Source organism: Cydia pomonella, chromosome 4, assembly GCF_033807575.1.
Source record: "Cydia pomonella isolate Wapato2018A chromosome 4, ilCydPomo1, whole genome shotgun sequence".
In the NCBI taxonomy this organism is placed as follows: Eukaryota; Metazoa; Arthropoda; class Insecta; order Lepidoptera; family Tortricidae; genus Cydia; species Cydia pomonella.
Genome location: NC_084706.1, coordinates 25,015,215 through 25,033,839, shown reverse-complemented (window position 1 = coordinate 25,033,839; position 18,625 = coordinate 25,015,215). Strand labels below are relative to the sequence as shown.

Here is an 18,625-nt window from a genome sequence, read left to right as displayed (position 1 = left end):
AACCAACCTTGAAATATACAGAAATAGTCCTCATTATAAATGTATAGTTATAACTAATAAAATTCCTGATTATATAAAGCTAGAACCCCAGTTGACAGTATTTAAAAATAAATTAATTAAATTCCTTATTGACAAATGTTACTACTCTGTTAAAGATTTTTTAAATGATAATAATTTATAGCCTATAAAAAAAGATATTATATGACATGTAATAATTGACCTATAGTATAAGTTTCTCGTTCTTGTAATTATTTTGTTAGTTAATTATGTAGGTACTGTTATTAGCTTTAAGTAATATTGTATGCCCCTACGGGGTGTCATGTTCTGACTTGTTCATATATATAACATCTTAATTGAAATGTATAAAAAAAAAAATAGTAAAAGTTGTTCAGTATGACCTATAAAGTCGCTGCGCAGAGTATGACTGGTGGTTAAAAGTTCACCCTGTATAAAAATTTTAAGTAAAAAGAAATATGTACCTACCTATGATTAAGACGAAAAAAGAGACTAAACGTCGAAGTAAGGTAACATTATTGTGTCTGGTTTTTATAATTGTCATTATAATTTCAGTAATTAAAACCGATACTCTATAAATTCCATTCAATACGTATCGTAACAGTCACCACAGTTTCGACCGGTAAAAGCCAGTTATCGTTACCCATGCGCAAATAAATGAGTGTAGCTTCATTGTTTATTACTCGATCTGTATGTTTTAAGGCTCATTATATTCCTTGATAATGAAGCAATATGTTTTATATTAAACAAAATTTGCGAAATGCTAATATTTACGGAGATTTTTACAAAATAAAAAAAAATAATTTTATAAAAAAACTGTTTTTTGTGATTATTTTTTTTCCTATAGGTTTCACGTAAATGTTTGTAGAAAAGGAAATAATCTCCATAATATAAGCTATTATTTGACACCTCGATGATTAAAATCGGTTAAGTGGTTTTCAAGATACACCGCCAAAAAGAATAGGTCCGGCCGCCATCTTTGTGACGTCATTACTATCCCCTCCACCATTTTTCCGCTTTACTACCGCATGTACGGTGATCAGGAGAACTGTCCGAACACATTGATACCGGTTGTGGGTAAGGCCGAGCCGAGTCAATTAAATCGTGTTTCTAGAGGGCTTTTGAGATTTGGCGACCGTACTACTTCGCCATCTTGAATCTCATTGGCGACCTCCCGAGCCTACCGCGAAAATCGAAATACGCAAATTGCGGGGATCTTTCTCTTTTAATCTCACTAAGACATAATTATAGCGACAGAGAAAAATGCCCTCAATTGACAAACTTCGATTTTCGCGGTTATAGCCCAGAACCCCTAGTTTTTTTTTTGCATTTGGGTTAAGGCCCAGTACCCTCTGGGTTGGAAGGTCAGATGGCAGTCGCTTTCGTAAAAACTAGTGCCTACGCCAAATCTTGGGATTAGTTGTCAAGCGGACCCCAGGGTCCCATGAGCCGTGGCAATATGCCGGGACAACGCGAGGAGAAAGGAGAAAGGATTTGGGTTAAGTCTCATTTTGTATGGGATTTAGAAACAGCGCGACAAGCGGGACGTTTGGGAAACTCATAATCCCATACAAAATGAGACTTAACGCAATACGTCACGTCTCGCTATCGAATAAATGTACACTAGGGGTACAGATATAGAAAGTAAGTTACGCAGACGTCAGTGAATATGACAGTTGACAACTGCTAAGACGTGGTAAGCAGGGCCCGATTTAGGGGAGGGCAACCGGGGCTACTGCCCCGGGCCTCCACAAAAGAGGCCCCCCCCCACAATAGAGAATTCGGTAAATTTACCATTTTATTTGGAAAAAATTTGGGGCCAGGGGCCTCCACTCCTTTATTGCCCGAGGTCTCCAGACCTCTAAATCCGGCATTGGTGGTAAGGCTACAAGATTAGCCTCACAGCATACGTATTTGATAGTCTATGTCTAAACACTTTCGCTAGCATTAGTTCCGCCAGATTTTTCCCATTTCCACGACCTTTGGTGCGTGACAACTACCAGAGATTATAAAGCCGCGAACACCACAGAGTATACAGGATGGGAATTCATTGAGACTTATTTTTTATTCATTTTTTTTAACATCCACTATCTGTCCAGATAAAACTTAATACAATAGTGCATTCAATAAAATAATCCTTATTATTACTTATCTAAATAATTTAAATTAAAAAATTCAATATATTCCCTTACACAATACTCGGACAAAATAAATTTCCAATAAAACAAGCGCGAAATTTTTGCCGCCTTTTCTACTGAAAAAGCTGCTTTGCCAGAGTATAAAATGCGTTTTAGACTTTCTAGAAAGTATTTTTATACTTTTATTTAAACGTAATAATTGCATCAATTAGTTGCGTTGATGATTTCAGCTTTAAAGCATTTTTTTAAGGAAAATTTTGGCTTAAGATGCTGTTTGTGCTTGTTGATGAGTTTACTTGAGTAAATAATGCTTGTGACTGACGATATGACGATACAAGTGCGAAAAGTAGGAAATTCGCAATGAGTGGTGATAAATTAAAACACGACCGACGAGCGTTATCTATTTACATATGGCCCTTTATATTTTCGACATAGGCACGGAACGTGCTTATTCCCGCACGATTGCGGGAAAGTAGCCGAATATATACCGTAAATGTTTCATTTTTGAAATATCGAAGGCATTTTTTTTAGTAAAAATAATTGTAGGTATCCTGTCAGCGAATTGAGCTACAGCGAGGTAATTTGATGAACGAACACCCTGTACACCACGCTACCACAGATTATAAACCAAATTATCATTTTATTAGTCAATGACATTGTGAATTACTACGCTTTCTACTGGTTTGTTTTTATTGCCAATTAAGTTACGTGATTGGGTGAATTTTATGGTTATAGTGAATTTAACTTGTTTTATGTTAAGGTTACAGTTTAAACATTGGATATATAGCGCGGTGCGCTCCTAGCAATAGCAACCAGACTTATTGAACTTGTTTTAAATAAAATAAATAAATAAATATTATAGGACATTATTACACAAATTGACTAAGTCCCACAGTAAGCTCAATAAGGCTTGTGTTGAGGGTACTTAGACAACGACATATATAATATAAAAATATTTATAAATACTTAAATACATAGAAAACACCCATGACTCAGGAAGAAATATCCATGCTCATCACACGAATACATGCCGTTACCAGGATTTGAACCCGGGACCATCAGCTTCGTAGGCAGGGTCACTGCCCACTAGGTCAAACCGGTCGTGTTTTGGATGTTTTTGTTGCACCTGATACACACCACTTTTATTATATATTATTTCTACTACTTACTTACTAGCGTGGCACGATTATATTTACTATTTTTTTATCACACTTGCTCGAAAAAGTTCTTATTTCATGCAGGTGTACTGAAGGACAAAGGCCTATTTTGTTCACGCGGGAGTTATGGATTGTGAAAAAAAGCTATAACTCCCTACTTTTTCTTTAATTATGACACTTTTTCAAACAAACCAAGTAGCATAAATGAGTTTTACTATTAAAATACTGACGTTAATAATTTAATATTTTGGTTTATGTTTAAAATTAAATAATTCGATTAATTTAACAGCCGTTTAAAATATTTTTACAAAATTATTAATCGTGGCTGAATGCCGGAAAGGTATGTGCCCTCGATGCTAATCTGTCAAGAAATTACAAAATGGCGGACGAATGTTTGATATGTCAAGAATTATTTCGTTTAAATTTTAGTTTTTTCTTCACAAGTGTGATAAAAAACATTCTGTGTAACTCCGGGGGTAAGAATATTGCAAACTCGGGTCTTTAATTACCCTCGTATCCAAAATTTCACTTACCCCCCTTGCACAATGTACTATTGCTCACTAATTTAATTTTGTAATTGATTTTTATATTTTTTCTCATGTAAGTGAATAATTGTTAATCTTTTGAGAAACAAAATCTTTAAACGGATATATTGTGTTAAGGGTCACACGTAACCGCTGCTAGAAAGTCGCTCCTATGTGTCGCTTACATTAAAAAAACTTGGCATTAACATTGACGTAACATATATCTATGCCAGTTAGTAGTTTTCGTATCTATACCACCACCACCACGTATTTCCACCTTACAGAACACTACAGCCAAATAACACTAGACCCTACTTCGTAGTGTTGTGTTCCTGCCGGTGAGTATGGTCGCCAGAGCTCAACGAGTGCTGAGAGTTAGGGTCGGCAACGCGTATGTAACTCCTCTAAAGTTGCAGGCGTACATAGGCTGCGGAGCCTGCTTACCATCAGGCGGGCCGTATGCTTGTCTGCCAACGACCGACGTGGTATAAAAAAACAATAACGTATTAAGGTTATGGCTCAATGACATTTTTTTTATTTTTATAAGCCTTTATTTAACAATCTTATTAACTAGTTTACGAAATATAATAAACATCTTATTTCCTAGTTTCACTTAGTCGGATTGTTAGGAGTCGAGATTGTCTTGCTTTCCAGCATAGGCCTCCCCCAAGTTTCTCCAAATTTCCCGATCATGGGCTTTCCTCCGCCAAGTGGCACCAGCAAGAGCTTTGTAGTCGTCTTCCCATCTTCGTAGAGGTCTATGATTTTTTCTGCCACCTTCCCTAGTATACCAATCAGTCACTTCTTTGGCCCATTTGTCATCCTTGCATCTAAGTATAAGACATAGGGAGTGTTAAGTATTTAATTTATTAATAGACAATAAAAATTGAAGATTATAATCGAATGTCCAATGATAGGTATTGATCTCTAATGGACGGCTGATGGATGCAAATTACGCTATAGTAATGTCAAACATTGACATTATTATTATTTACCGCTTATTATTATTTATTTATTTATTATGACGATGACATAACAAGTTACCATGAAATCGTGCATTTTATTAAGTGTCTCTATTTTAAGCTATTACGGGTACAGTCAGCTTAGTACGCTCTTATTAGATGTTTTTATAATTTGAACTTTTTCTGCTATAGATTGTACATTGATAGCTAAAAGAAATGGACGAGTTATTTGTGTGTTCAAGTGCTTTTCTGTTGACGATTTCCTTATTATGGTTGTCAATAAGGACGATTTTTAACTGCATCGTAAGTATCCTAACTCCCAGTAGCACCGAATTGCATATTACATGTTTTCAAATCGAATCTGATCACTACTCATCCAGCAGGCCTACCGCGAAAACAGAAATTCGTAAATTGCGGGGATCTTTCTCTTTTACTCTCACTAAGACGTAATTAGAGTTACAGAGAAAAATGCCCGCAATTTGCGAATTTCGGTTTTATTTCATGCCGTTGGCGGAAAAATGATGTAGTTTAACATACAGGGAGTTTTTTATAACACTACAAATGTTGATAATTAATATATATTAAGGAATATTACTTGAAAGCGAAACTCTGCGTAGGGGGCGCCACTACCACAATCCATCACAATCTGAGGGTTTACCTCGAAACAAGAAAATCTAAATTTTGTTATCTAACCTCTGTATATTCGAGCGATGAAGAGGCAGATGACTAAATTTCGAACATCCTACCTACCCTACTACCCTTTGTAAACAAACCGCCTTGATGCATCAATGTCATATTTTATTATCTCTGAAAACTTGTCAAAAACAGTTTAAGGCACAGTATGTGTAAGTTACTCTATGGTTTACGAAAGTTGCTAGCGCTGCACTCTGGCGGCAGAACATTTCAGTAATATTCCCTACTATATGTATATTATTATTGACGCGTAGAAAAATAAATACTTTAAAACACACTGTTAAAAATCTAAAATATTTTTTAAGTATATTCTTTTTAGAAAAAGGAACTTAATACTAATATTAGTTTTAAGTTCTTTTTCTAGTATTCCATATTTAAATATTTGAAGTATATTTGTTCATTTACGTGCTAATGGCAGTCTAGCGAATCTGCTGCTTAGTCAACTGTTTGTGTTAGTTTTCCACTTCGCCTAATACTATCAAGGCCCTCTTCTTAGAAGAAGAAGCCCTCATATTTGAAGTATTTAACCGAAATATATAGAATCTTGACATGCTTTACTAAATACTTTAAGACCTTCCGCAATAATTTAAAAGGCATTTACAATAAAAGGATACTTATGACGTCACAAAGAATTCAAGTTCCATTCTTGTAAAGCCAATTGATATTCATCTCAAGTATAATCGTATGACAGGAAAATAACCCTTAAACCCATCCAACTATTGTTCAATACAATATACTAAGGTAGAAGTACTAGTGCTCGACGCTGCACTAGTCATCGACATGGGCACTTGATTTCATGGAAATATAGGTTTTTGAACAACGAAAATTTTTCTGTATTCGAACTTAATCCTTGTCACTTTGACATAAAGTGCCCATGTCGAGTACTAGTACTTCTACCTTATACTCTATAGTTTCAATAAGCTTAAGCTCTATAGTTTTAAGCTTAGATATAAATTAAAAGTGGAAAGAATTACTGTCTCGGGTGAAGCGTGAACTCGAGAATCTGGATCACTAGGCCATGACACTGCAATAGCAATCGAGTCTCCAGATACTCCGGAGTGCGAGTCATATTGGAAATTCACCACTTACGCAATTAAGTATCAAAACCAATGTCCTTTTAGTTTTATGCGAGTTTTTTCTCTTATTTTTAAACTGCATCGTTTAAATTAACGCCTGAACAAAGATATTCAAGTTAATTTTAGACTCGTTGGGAGATTTGACCCATATTTGGGTCGTGTTATGATTGTTATATCTAAACATGTCGATATTAATAGAATTTTAAGTTTCTTGAAACTAATATTTACTTATTGTACCTTGTCACTCACGTGTACACAACAAAACTATATTTATTGTCGTTAGTAATAATTTATTTGCGTAATTACATTTAAGGCGACCACTGTAAAGCATAACCTCAGCGTCCGTGACTTTGAGCCGCAGAAAAAAGGTATTTGTGCATTGAACACGTAGCTCATACACGAACCCTGGTAAATATGAACCCTGGTATTCATTTGTATTTATCTCAGATATTTGTTCCTGAGTTATGTTATGGGTGTTGTCTTTGTTTTTATATGTCGGGTGGGCCCTGTAAAACGAGCAAATAATTAAAACATAAAGTTACTGTACTCCTCAAACGATAAAACTTTTGTTTAAAAACTTAAAAATTATTAGTCCTTTAGACTTCCTATTTTTCATACAACATAAAATACTGTCTTCAATGTACGCTAACAACATTGTGATTGACGTTACCTTTCATTGTCACGCTTTAAACAGCAAAATTCGCAATACATTGCGTCTTAGAATAAACATTAAAGTGTACTCAAAATCAAAACACAAGTTATTTTTAAAAGTTGCTGAACAAGTGTTAGTCAGTTTCAGGAGTACAGCCTACCAGTTTAATTTATTGCTCGTGTTATAGGCCACATCTGGTATAACTACACGCTGTATATGACGGTATATATCGTCCTTTATTTACCAAAATATAACCTTATTGAGCATACTGTGGGACTAGAGTAGGTGGATCTGTGTAAAACTATCTTAAATACTTAATATTTACTAAACATTGGTTCTTGCCAATATTTTCAAGATAAGTACCTATATCACCATTTTTGTTAAAATCGTTTATAAACTAAAACCCATAGGAACAAAAACGAACATTCCTCAACACTTCGCCTTAAATGCTACAGCAGCAATTTACTCAACAAGGTCGAATTATAATAACAATACGAATTGCCAACGGAAGTCCAATTCTGTGCACTAAATGGGCCATTGGGCACGGGCGGGTACTGTAAAATGAAAAACGGAACATCGCTTAAAGTTTATTGAAAACATATATATAACCTATTCCATAACCTAAGGCAAGAAAAAATAGTGAAGGATTTATAAGCAGAAAGTCCCTTATAACAGTATCTTAATTTTTTTGAGATATACTTTCACATTTAAATATTTATTTATTATTATTCTATTCAATACAGCAAATGGTCCAAGCAGTGTTAGTTGATCCTAGACTACGTTAGTACTTAATAACAAACATAGATTTTGTCCTTTGATAGTTTCCACAACAAAGGACAATCAAGCTTATTAGCTATCATGTTTAAAATGCTACTACTGCTCCCACATAGGCCGTTTTCTTGCGCCAGATAGCATCGAAGCTATCTGTCCGATATCACGTACTTACATTTTTTTACTTTATATTATTTTGGAATTAATAGCTAAATTATTTCTTAGTTTTGGTGATGATGGCATACATATAATTAGAAACACGGAACCCGAGGCAATATAAGAAATGTATCTTCGCTTAGTAGTCGCACTGTCGAGCTAGGTTGCTGTACTTCCCGTAGACTGACTGGAAGAGCTCCCAGAAAGCGAGCCTCTCCCTGAGGAACCTGTCCTCCATTTGAAGATCTGCTCCAATGTTGAGGTAGGGCCTGGTGGTTTCTGTCACTGGGGTCCACTTGAGGGGGATCAAGTCAGAGGTCTCCGGGGTAGGGTTGCTAAAAACAAAGTGACACAAAAATTAAAAAGAACATTTATATTGTAAGCAGGAAATTAGGAACCTTTGAATCAGAATTATATTATTTCAATCTACATGATTAAACATTCGAAACCTGTTGGCTGCAGAGATCAAATTCAAGTACAGTTTGTAAAAAAATCAAGGTGTTTTTTCAGTCGGTGTGAATATCAAAAGAGAGATCACGTTTTACCTACTTGACTGAATTTAGGGATGATACTTACTGAATTTCTACTTGAATGGCAACAGTGTCTATTTGTTACATAAAGAGCTAAAGATAAGCCGATTTTCAAGATGCTATGCGTCATTCATCTAACGTATCTTGAATATCGTGATAATAATATCAAAGATTATAGCGATAGTCTATAAACTTTAGAGTTTACGCAACATTTAAAATGTGACAAGATGTTACAGATAAACATACCCGTATTTAATGAAGTTGGCCCACAGAGTAGTAATTCGATCAGCTACTATTTGGTCGGCCTCTGATTGTGCATTGTCATTTTGCTGGGAATTGAACAAATACCCCAGCTCAGCTGTGTGTGATGCTCCATTTTCACCAGATTCCCCTGTGTAGGTGAACACGTACTCATAAACAGGATTAGCATTGTCTCTAATCAAATTTGTTATCGTGTCTTGGATAGGGTGGTTAAACACAAAATCAGACAGAAAGTCTGCTGCTTCTGTTTCAACTTCTTCTGAAATAGCTATATCTCCTATGTAGAAGTGCCTGACGATTTCTGCTATCTCTTGTAATTGACCATTTTCCAAATTAAACTTTTCTTTTAGACTCGTATAAAAGAAGTCCTGATTGTAAAAATCATCGCCGTTCATTTGTTTTACATCATCAACTGAATATTCTTGATCGGTATTACCAATCAGAATGGGAGTATTTCTTATTTTTCTTTCATTAGAAAAAGCGTAAGGCTCGCTGTCAATGAAATTATCAACGCCGCTGAAAGATTTTTCTTTGCACGGTTTAAAGTCAATTTTCAAATCGGCGGATGCACCAGTGACTAAACTGTGGTGGGTTTGAGCTAGAAATTCCAATGCCTGTTGATTGTCGGTTGTGTTCAAACCCAAGTAATTAGCCAGCTTCACCGCTACGTCTGAATCTCCAGTAACAAAGAAGTATGGACTAAGCGGTGTCCCACTCTCTGCTATGGCTTTGTTGAATAACTTTTCCTTCGATGAGTACAACTGTAACAATACTGAGGCAGAGCCCGCGCTTTGGCCGGCCAATGTGACGTTGTAAGGGTTGCCACCAAACGCTGCGATATTGTTCCTGACCCACCGGAGCGCTGCGTATTGGTCTTTCAGCCCCTGGTTCCCAGGTACAGCAGGGTTATCAAGGCACATAAAGCCATAAGGTCCTAGACGATAATTAACTGTAACGACGACGATGCCCTGTTTGACCAAGTTAGGTGCTTCATACTCGTTGCCGCTTCCTCCACTGAAACCACCTCCATGAATCCAAACAAGAACTGGCAGAGGATTTAAAGTGCTTGCTTTACTTGGTGAATATACATTTAATTGGAGGCAGTCAGGAGATTCGTGTTCTGAACTTCCAGATTTCACACCGCCAAAACTGATTTGAGGACATTTCCTTGAGTTATCATAGGCGTGAAATATTTCTTCTTCAAACTCTGGAGCCGCTTGAGCAGGCTAAAATAATAAAATCAATTATATTCGAATTCTTATTAACACATTTTTTGTTACATTAAGTATACAACTCACCCCAAACGGATCATCTAAATCCACTTTTGCGTATGGAATTCCTAAGAATTTTGAGTAGTCACCATCACTATCTTTGATTCCTTTAACTAGACCCTGATCGATTAGCACTAATGGGTCTACCCTCTGTAGTGCACCATGGACATTTACTAGAAACAAAATATTCAGCCATATAAAGGCCTGCATTGTGCAAAACGTCCAAGTACCTTCCACACTTCAAATGCAACTACTGGCAAATTCGGAGATAACTGTATATCTAGACTTTTTGATCCATGACATCGGCATCTCAAGGGCTTCGAATGCTTTGATAGTAAGTGATCTTGATAAACCGTACATACTTATCTTGATAACAGTTAAGTGCATTGATCATACTTCTTTGGTAGTTTTGTAAATTAAAAATGACGGGATAAATTGTTGTCAGGTAGCAAAACGTTGCTTATTAGATACGGATTTTGTGATGTGTATGAACATTTGTAAGAGCCTAGAGTGCTCACACCGTACATGGCTTTCCGTACTTATTAATAATAAGGTTTAAACTCGCATAAACTTTATTACCTATTAGGTTTGAATCTTATCTATGTATGGAGTGAACACTCTAAGCTTACTTTTTTCTCTATGATAAAGGGAAGAAGGATATTTGTCGCTGTTACGCTCTAAATACTAGTTTCATATCCTCTTAAGGCCCAGCCATAGAAATGAAAAATCCAATTTGCCACTGGAATTTGAACCTATAGTGCACGGAATACAGTATATTTTATTTTGTTTGAAAATTGCACGAAACAAAACAAATGCAACTCTGTCCTAATTGAATATGATTTAAATTTGATCGAACTGAATAAGTCCTATAGGTAGGACCTTGGGCCTTACGAGGATATCATAGTTTTAGTTCTATGAAATTTAATTTAGATTTCACTTTACACAAATAAACAGTTTTCCTATATTTCCCGTAAACGGATTGGAACAGATCCCAAAAAGCCATCCTATCCTTAAGGAATCTGTTCTCTAAGCGGAGTTCTTTGCCGATGTCCATGTATGGCCTGGTGCTGTCTGTTACCGGTGACCATTTCACGGGGATCAAGTCAGAAGTTTCCGGAGTTGGATTTCTGAAACATTGAAAGTTTTGTTTAATGGCGGGTACCTACATACTGCGTAGTTATTTATTTTTACGGCTGAGCTGTTAGTCTTGATCGCTTAAAATTACGGTACGGCTTCATAATAAAAATAAAATCATGTGACTAATAAATAAATTTACAAACTTAATTTTTGTCGTTACTGCGAGAAAAAGGTAAAATGTATTTTAAATGATACAAGAATGTTTATTTGGTCCTATAGGTATTTTCACATTTACTTTACATCCATACATGAATTTAATGATAATGAAAAAAAAACAAATTAGATCAGTAATTTTGTCTTACCCGTATTTAATAAAATTTGCAACACACAACGTCAACCATCATGTGATGAGTTTCAGATTTCACTGTGCCAATGGGCTGGTAAGGTTAAATAAGTAGCCAAGCTCAGCCCCATGAGGAGCTCCCTCTTTCCCAGATTCCATATAACTGAACACATACGCATAAACAGGATTGGCATAATCTTTAAGCAACTTAGTTATTGCGTCCGAATAGGGTGCTTAAATACAAAATCAGACTGGAAATCTACTGTTTCAGATTCGACACTTTTTGAAATAGCTCTATCACCTATGTAATAATGCCTAACTATCTCTGCAATCTCTTTCAACTGATCTGTTTCAAGATCAAACTTTTCATGTAACCTCGTCAGGAAAAAATCTTTTTCGAAAAATTCATCGCCGTCGATCAATAGCAATTCTGGGAATTCCAAGTCAGTGTTGCCAATTAGAATGGGAGTATTTTTTATTTTCTTTTCATTTGAGAGAGAGTAAGCATCATTGTCGATAAAATTCTCCACGCCACTGAATGATCTTTCATTGCACGGTCTAAATTCCATTCTTAAACTGTGGGCTGCACCAGTGACCAAACTATGGTGAGTTTTCGCCAAAAAATCCAAGGCGTCCTGATTGTCCGTCGCGTTCAGACCCAAATAATTGGCCAACTTTAATGCTCCATCCGGATCCCCCGGAACAAACATATCTGGACTAAGAGGTGTTCCGCTCTGCGCTATAACTTTATCGAATAACTTTTCTTTTTGAGAATATAGCTGAAGCAGAATTGAGCCTGAACCAGCGCTTTGACCAGCCAAAGTGACGTTGTAAGGATTCCCACCAAACGCAGCTATATTATCTCTGACCCATCTTAAAGCTTTACGTATTGATCTTTAAGCCCCTGGTTTCCTGGCACAGCTGGGTCATCAAGGCACATGAAGCCATATGGTCCTAAACGGTAATTCACTGTGACGACAATGATACCGTGTTTAACTAAATAGGGTTCTGAGAACTCTCCAGCGCTTCCTACATGGAAGTAACCGCCGTGGACCCATACGAGGACTGGCAGGGGATTATGGACACTGGCTTCATTAGGTACATATACACTTAATTGAAGGCAGTCAAGGTTTTCGTCATCGGAACTACCAAGATTCGTTTCGCCAAAGCTGGTTTGAGGACATTGTCTTGAGTTGTCATTAGCTTTGAATACTTTTTTGAATTCTGGAGCCTCTACTGCAGCCTAAAGTGAAAATTACATAAAGTAGATAATTACGGATATTATAAAATTTGTATAAATAATAAAATTTTCCTGCTCTCTTATGAAAAAAAAAGAATAAAAAAAATAAAAAATAAAGAATAAAAAAATAATAAAAAAGAAAGAATAAAAGAATAAAGTATGAGATAGGGACAAAAAAATAACAGTGATTTTTAAAGGGTCACACGTCTGACACGGTCTTATTGCACACGTCCATAGGGTACGGAACCGCATTCCATCAGGTGGACCGGTTGATCGTTTGCCACCGCCCTAGATGCTAAAAATATCCAACTTACCCCAAAAGGATCATCCAAATCCACTTTTGCATATGGTATTCCCAAAAATTTTGAATATTTTCCGTCACTAGATTTTACTTGTTTTACCAGCCCCTGTTTGATTAAAACTAATGGGTCTATGCTGTTTAACGTATTGTAGGCATTTACTATAAATAAGATATTTAGCCATATCAACGCGTTCATTTTACCACACACGATAAAAGATTAGCTTTTAATTTTGATTTTTAAGATTTATTATATATATGGCAAGTTATCTTAGTCTTGAAGTGCGTTGATAATACAGAATTACTTGCATAAGTTAACAGTCTTGATAGTATTTGATTGTCAGGTACAGTCTGCCGCAGAGATAGTTGAGCCCCCCTGCAAACACATTTCTATGCAGGGGGTTCAGTTATCTTTGCAGCTTACTGTACATATGGGTTTTTTGTTGTTGTGTAAGTCACAATTCTGGGACATCCCACAATTCTACTAAATCAGTAGGTACATCATCATCATCATGATAATGATGATGAAGTACAGTTAGCATCAAAAGGAGTGGATCAGTCTTCAAAAGTATCTACAATTCTCTAATAGCTTAATGAAAAGCGATATGTGTCTAAACGTAGAGCGCACTTATAAACGCAAACGCAACGCAAATGCAACGCAAATTTGTGGTCGTAAGACTGTAACAGATAATTTTGAACGCGAACTGTAGAGATTTTTATCCCGTTAGAATAGTAGGTATTCTAGAGCGGTAGATACATTTGGCACGTCGTTTCATCCGCTATAGATCGTGTTATTCATGAAGACGCGTAACTTCACTTTAATTGTCATGTTATTAAAGGTTAGATTTGACAAATATACACGTCATCGCGGAAGACATGCATGATTTTTTTTAAATTTAATTGTCAACTTTATTCACTTAAAAACCTGTCGATATTATGTTATACTAGATACAGAAAAGCTTATAGTTAGGTTTGTAATGGTTTCACCAGGGTCCAGCTTTTGTCTCCCGAACTAGGTCAGAGCCAGTGACTCGGGAGTCAGCGATTCCTCCGCTAAAGGTTACACACTAGTGGCAGCAGAAATAAAATCTATTATAACAAAGAAAAAGTGTACAGTACAGTATACGTACAATAAGTATTAAAAAAAACAAATTTCAGTTTTAATACTATTTACTTTAATAGAATTTATATTGAGTACTTATTTATATATTATGTGTAAAGGGTTTATCAGGGTAGATTTATTTTAGGCAGCTTAAAAGTGTTTCAGTTTCCTGGTAAGTTTGTGTTTGGAGCTAGGTTAGTAACTTAGATTTGCAGTCGGTTTAATTTATAGATGTCCAGCCGTTTGTTGATTTTATTGTAAATTCTTGCTGATTGTACAGTCACCATTAGATATATCGGAGCGGCCGAGGTGTACAAAAAATCTGAACATGCGCTCTAGCGCCTTGACAATAGAGGCATGTTCAAATATTTGTAAGAATTGTGAACCTTGACCGCTCAGATATCTCTGGCGACTGTACTACTAAACAGTGACTAAACAAGTGTAAAAGTAGTTTTTAATACAGTTGCTCAAAAAGTGCTATTTTACGTAGCTGTTTTGCGCGCGGAAAGTTGGATTGCGCGAACTAGTGTTTTTAGGGTTCCGTAGCCAAATGGCAAAAAACGGAACCCTTATAGATTCGTCATGTCCGTCTGTCTGTCCGATTCTGTCACAGCCACTTTTTTCCGAAACTATAAAAGCTATACTGTTCAAACTTGGTAAGTAGATGTATTCTATGAACCGCATTATGATGTTCACACAAAAATAGAAAAAAAACAATAAATTTTGGGGGTTCCCCATACTTAGAACTGAAACTCAAAAAATCTTTTTTCATCAAACTCATACGTGTGGGGTATCTATGGATAGGTCTTTAAAAATGATATTGAGGTTTCTAATATCATTTTTTTCTAAAACTGAAAAGTTTGCGCGAGAGACACTTCCAAAGTGGTAAAAAGTGTGTCCCCCCCCCCCCCGTAACTTCTAAAATAACAGAATGAAAAATCTAAAAAAAATATATGATATACATTGCCATGCAAACTTCCACCGAAAATTGGTTCGAACGAGATCTAGTAAGTAGTTTTTTTTTAATACGTCATAAAAATTTAAAAAAAAAATTTTTTTCATCAAACCCATATGTGTGGGGTATCTATGGATAGGTCTTCAAAAATGATATTTAGGTTTCTAATATCATTTTTTTCTAAACTGAATAGTTTGCGCGAGAGACACTTCCAAAGTGAAAAAATGTGTGTCCCCCCCCCCCTGTAACTTCTAAAATAACAGAATGAAAAATCTAAAAAAAATATATAATATACATTGCCATGCAAACTTCCACCGAAAATTGGTTCGAACGAGATCTAGTAAGTAGTTTTTTTTTAATACGTCATAAAAATTTAAAAAAAAAAAAATTTTCATCAAACCCATACGTGTGGGGTATCTATGGATAGGTCTTCAAAAATGATATTTAGGTTTCTAATATCATTTTTTTCTAAACTGAATAGTTTGCGCGAGAGACACTTCCAAAGTGAAAAAATGTGTGTCCCCCCCCTGTAACTTCTAAAATAACAGAATGAAAAATCTAAAAAAAAATATATGATATACATTACCATGCAAACTTCCACCGAAAATTGGTTTGAACGAGATCTAGTGAATAGTTTTTTTTAATACGTCAATAAATTAAAAAAAAATTTTTTTCATCAAACCCATACGTGTGGGGTATCTATGGATAGGTCTTCAAAAATGATATTTAGGTTCCTAACATCATTTTTTTCTAAACTGAATAGTTTGCGCGAGAGACAGTTCCAAAGTGGTAAAATGTGTGTCCAAAGTGGTAAAATGTTGAACAAGATCTAGCAAGTAGATTTTTTTTAATACGTCTTAAATGGTACGGAACCCTTCATGCGCGAGTCCGACTCGCACTTGGCCGCTTTTTTACTTTTCCACGTGTTCCAATTCATGACTACTTATTGATGAGTGTTAATGTTAGTTTCCTTTAAAAGTCTTAATCAACATAAAAACCTACTGTTAATGTAAAAATAATAAACTTAAGCATATTTCATATATTATTAGTATTATTACTTACCTCTTCATCATTATAACACGTTTATTTTTTAATATTGAATATTGAAAAACCGTTCTTAATAAGTTGTCTGAATGAAACGGAATAGCTGCCGAAACGCCTGTCAAAGCAGAGGCGTTTTTTTCACCGCAAGAATGTTTTAAGTTTCCAAAGGCAACATTCGATATTGTTTTCATACAATTTAAATATACGATACACAAATAATCGTAAATAACGATACTTAGGTAATAATAGTATAATATTTTATATTTACAATTGTTTCTGTCTTATAGTACATGCATAAAGAAAGTACTTGTTGTATTTCTTATTTTTTCGCAGCTGTATTAAAAAAAACGTCGTTCGCTACACGTGCGGAAATGTCATTCTTAATAATGTAAGTAATGACATACTTTCCGCACTAGCATCGAAATGTACTATTTTACCCATTCACCTTATGCTGTTATCTTCGTGATGTAGATGTACGTAATATCTTTGTTTTCGCAAATATTGAATATTGAAAGATGTGATCGCAAATATCTAATTTAAAATATATTGATAAAAAATATACAACACAACTTTTGTAATATTTTTCAGCCTATCCTTTATCTGACATTTATAGTGACACCGCCACATTTAGTCAATTCAAAGTTTGCATAAAGCTACGCTTTAGGCCGCGGAGTAGACTCAAGCGGCGAGCGGCAAATCAAGGCCGTTCATACATTTAGTCGAGTGCGAAGAAAATATGAAAGTTCCTTCTAAAAATGCGCAATTATAAAATTAATCGATGAATTCCATCAAAAATAATTTAAAAAAATAATTTTGATGGAATTCATCGATTACTTTTTAGTGTTCCGTACAAAACTTTGTTCACGGAACACTTATGGGATCACTTCGGTCTAGCAAATCAGTTAAATCCGTTTTTAGGGTTCCGTAGCCAAATGGCAAAAAACGGAACCCTTATAGATTCGTCATGTCCGTCTGTCTGTCCGATTCTGTCACAGCCACTTTTTTCCGAAACTATAAAAGCTATACTGTTCAAACTTGGTAAGTAGATGTATTCTATGAACCGCATTATGATGTTCACACAAAAATAGAAAAAAAACAATAAATTTTGGGGGTTCCCCATACTTAGAACTGAAACTCAAAAATCTTTTTCATCAAACTCATACGTTTGGGGTATCTATGGATAGGTCTTTAAAAATGATATTGAGGTTTCTAATATCATTTTTTTCTAAACTGAAAAGTTTGCGCGAGAGACACTTCCAAAGTGGTAAAAAGTGTGTCCCCCCCCCCGTAACTTCTAAAATAACAGAATGAAAAATCTAAAAAAATATATGATATACATTGCCATGCAAACTTCCACCGAAAATTGGTTCGAACGAGATCTAGTAAGTAGTTTTTTTTTTTAATACGTCATAAAAATTTAAAAAAAAATTTTTTTTCATCAAACCCATATGTGTGGGGTATCTATGGATAGGTCTTCAAAAATGATATTTAGGTTTCTAATATCATTTTTTTCTAAACTGAATAGTTTGCGCGAGAGACACTTCCAAAGTGAAAAAATGTGTGTCCCCCCCCCTGTAACTTCTAAAATAACAGAATGAAAAATCTAAAAAAAATATATAATATACATTGCCATGCAAACTTCCACCGAAAATTGGTTCGAACGAGATCTAGTAAGTAGTTTTTTTTAATACGTCATAAAAATTTAAAAAAAAAAATTTTTCATCAAACCCATACGTGTGGGGTATCTATGGATAGGTCTTCAAAAATGATATTTAGGTTTCTAATATAATTTTTTTCTAAACTGAATAGTTTGCGCGAGAGACTACTTCCAAAGTGAAAAAATGTGTGTCCCCCCCCCTGTAACTTCTAAAATAACAGAATGAAAAATCTAAAAAAAAATATATGATATACATTACCATGCAAACTTCCACCGAAAATTGGTTTGAACGAGATCTAGTGAATAGTTTTTTTTAATACGTCAATAAATTAAAAAAAAATTTTTTTTCATCAAACCCATACGTGTGGGGTATCTATGGATAGGTCTTCAAAAATGATATTTAGGTTCCTAACATCATTTTTTTCTAAACTGAATAGTTTGCGCGAGAGACAGTTCCAAAGTGGTAAAATGTGTGTCCAAAGTGGTAAAATGTTGAACAAGATCTAGCAAGTAGATTTTTTTTAATACGTCTTAAATGGTACGGAACCCTTCATGCGCGAGTCCGACTCGCACTTGGCCGCTTTTTTTTGTTAGAACTTACAACAAATAAAAATTCAAAACTATGATATCAGCGGTCCTGAGGACGTACATCCATCTCGCTCACGCTTTCGCTCAGGGAGAGTGAGGGAAGAACACGAACCTA

The 18,625-nt window shown here is 35.3% G+C and overlaps 2 protein-coding genes and 1 pseudogene across 2 annotated transcripts in view; 1 reads left to right on the top strand and 2 right to left on the bottom strand.

Annotated features, from left to right (window-relative positions):
- Positions 1-18,625, top strand: part of LOC133517343 (heparan-alpha-glucosaminide N-acetyltransferase) — a 71,600-nt gene that overhangs the window by 32,963 nt on the left and 20,012 nt on the right.
- On the bottom strand, positions 7,792-10,894 carry LOC133517326 (juvenile hormone esterase-like). Its single transcript, XM_061850590.1, has 3 exons — positions 10,234-10,894; positions 8,921-10,161; positions 7,792-8,479 (listed from the first exon to the last, which is right to left on the bottom strand). The coding sequence occupies exons 1-3, from the start codon at positions 10,414-10,416 to the stop codon at positions 8,284-8,286; spliced, it is 1,620 nt and encodes a 539-aa protein (XP_061706574.1). The 5' UTR covers positions 10,417-10,894; the 3' UTR covers positions 7,792-8,283.
- LOC133517415 (venom carboxylesterase-6-like) lies at positions 11,682-18,577 on the bottom strand (annotated as a pseudogene).

Coding starts and splice junctions, on each gene's coding strand:
- LOC133517326 (XM_061850590.1), bottom strand. CDS start 10,416: ATGCAGGCCTTTATATGGCTGAATATTTTGTTTCTAGTAAATGTCCAT. Junction 10,162..10,233: donor ATTTAGATGATCCGTTTGGG/GTGAGTTGTATA, acceptor TTATTATTTTAG/CCTGCTCAAGCGGCTCCAGA. Junction 8,480..8,920: donor GCCAACTTCATTAAATACGG/GTATGTTTATCT, acceptor CTTTGTTTTTAG/CAACCCTACCCCGGAGACCT.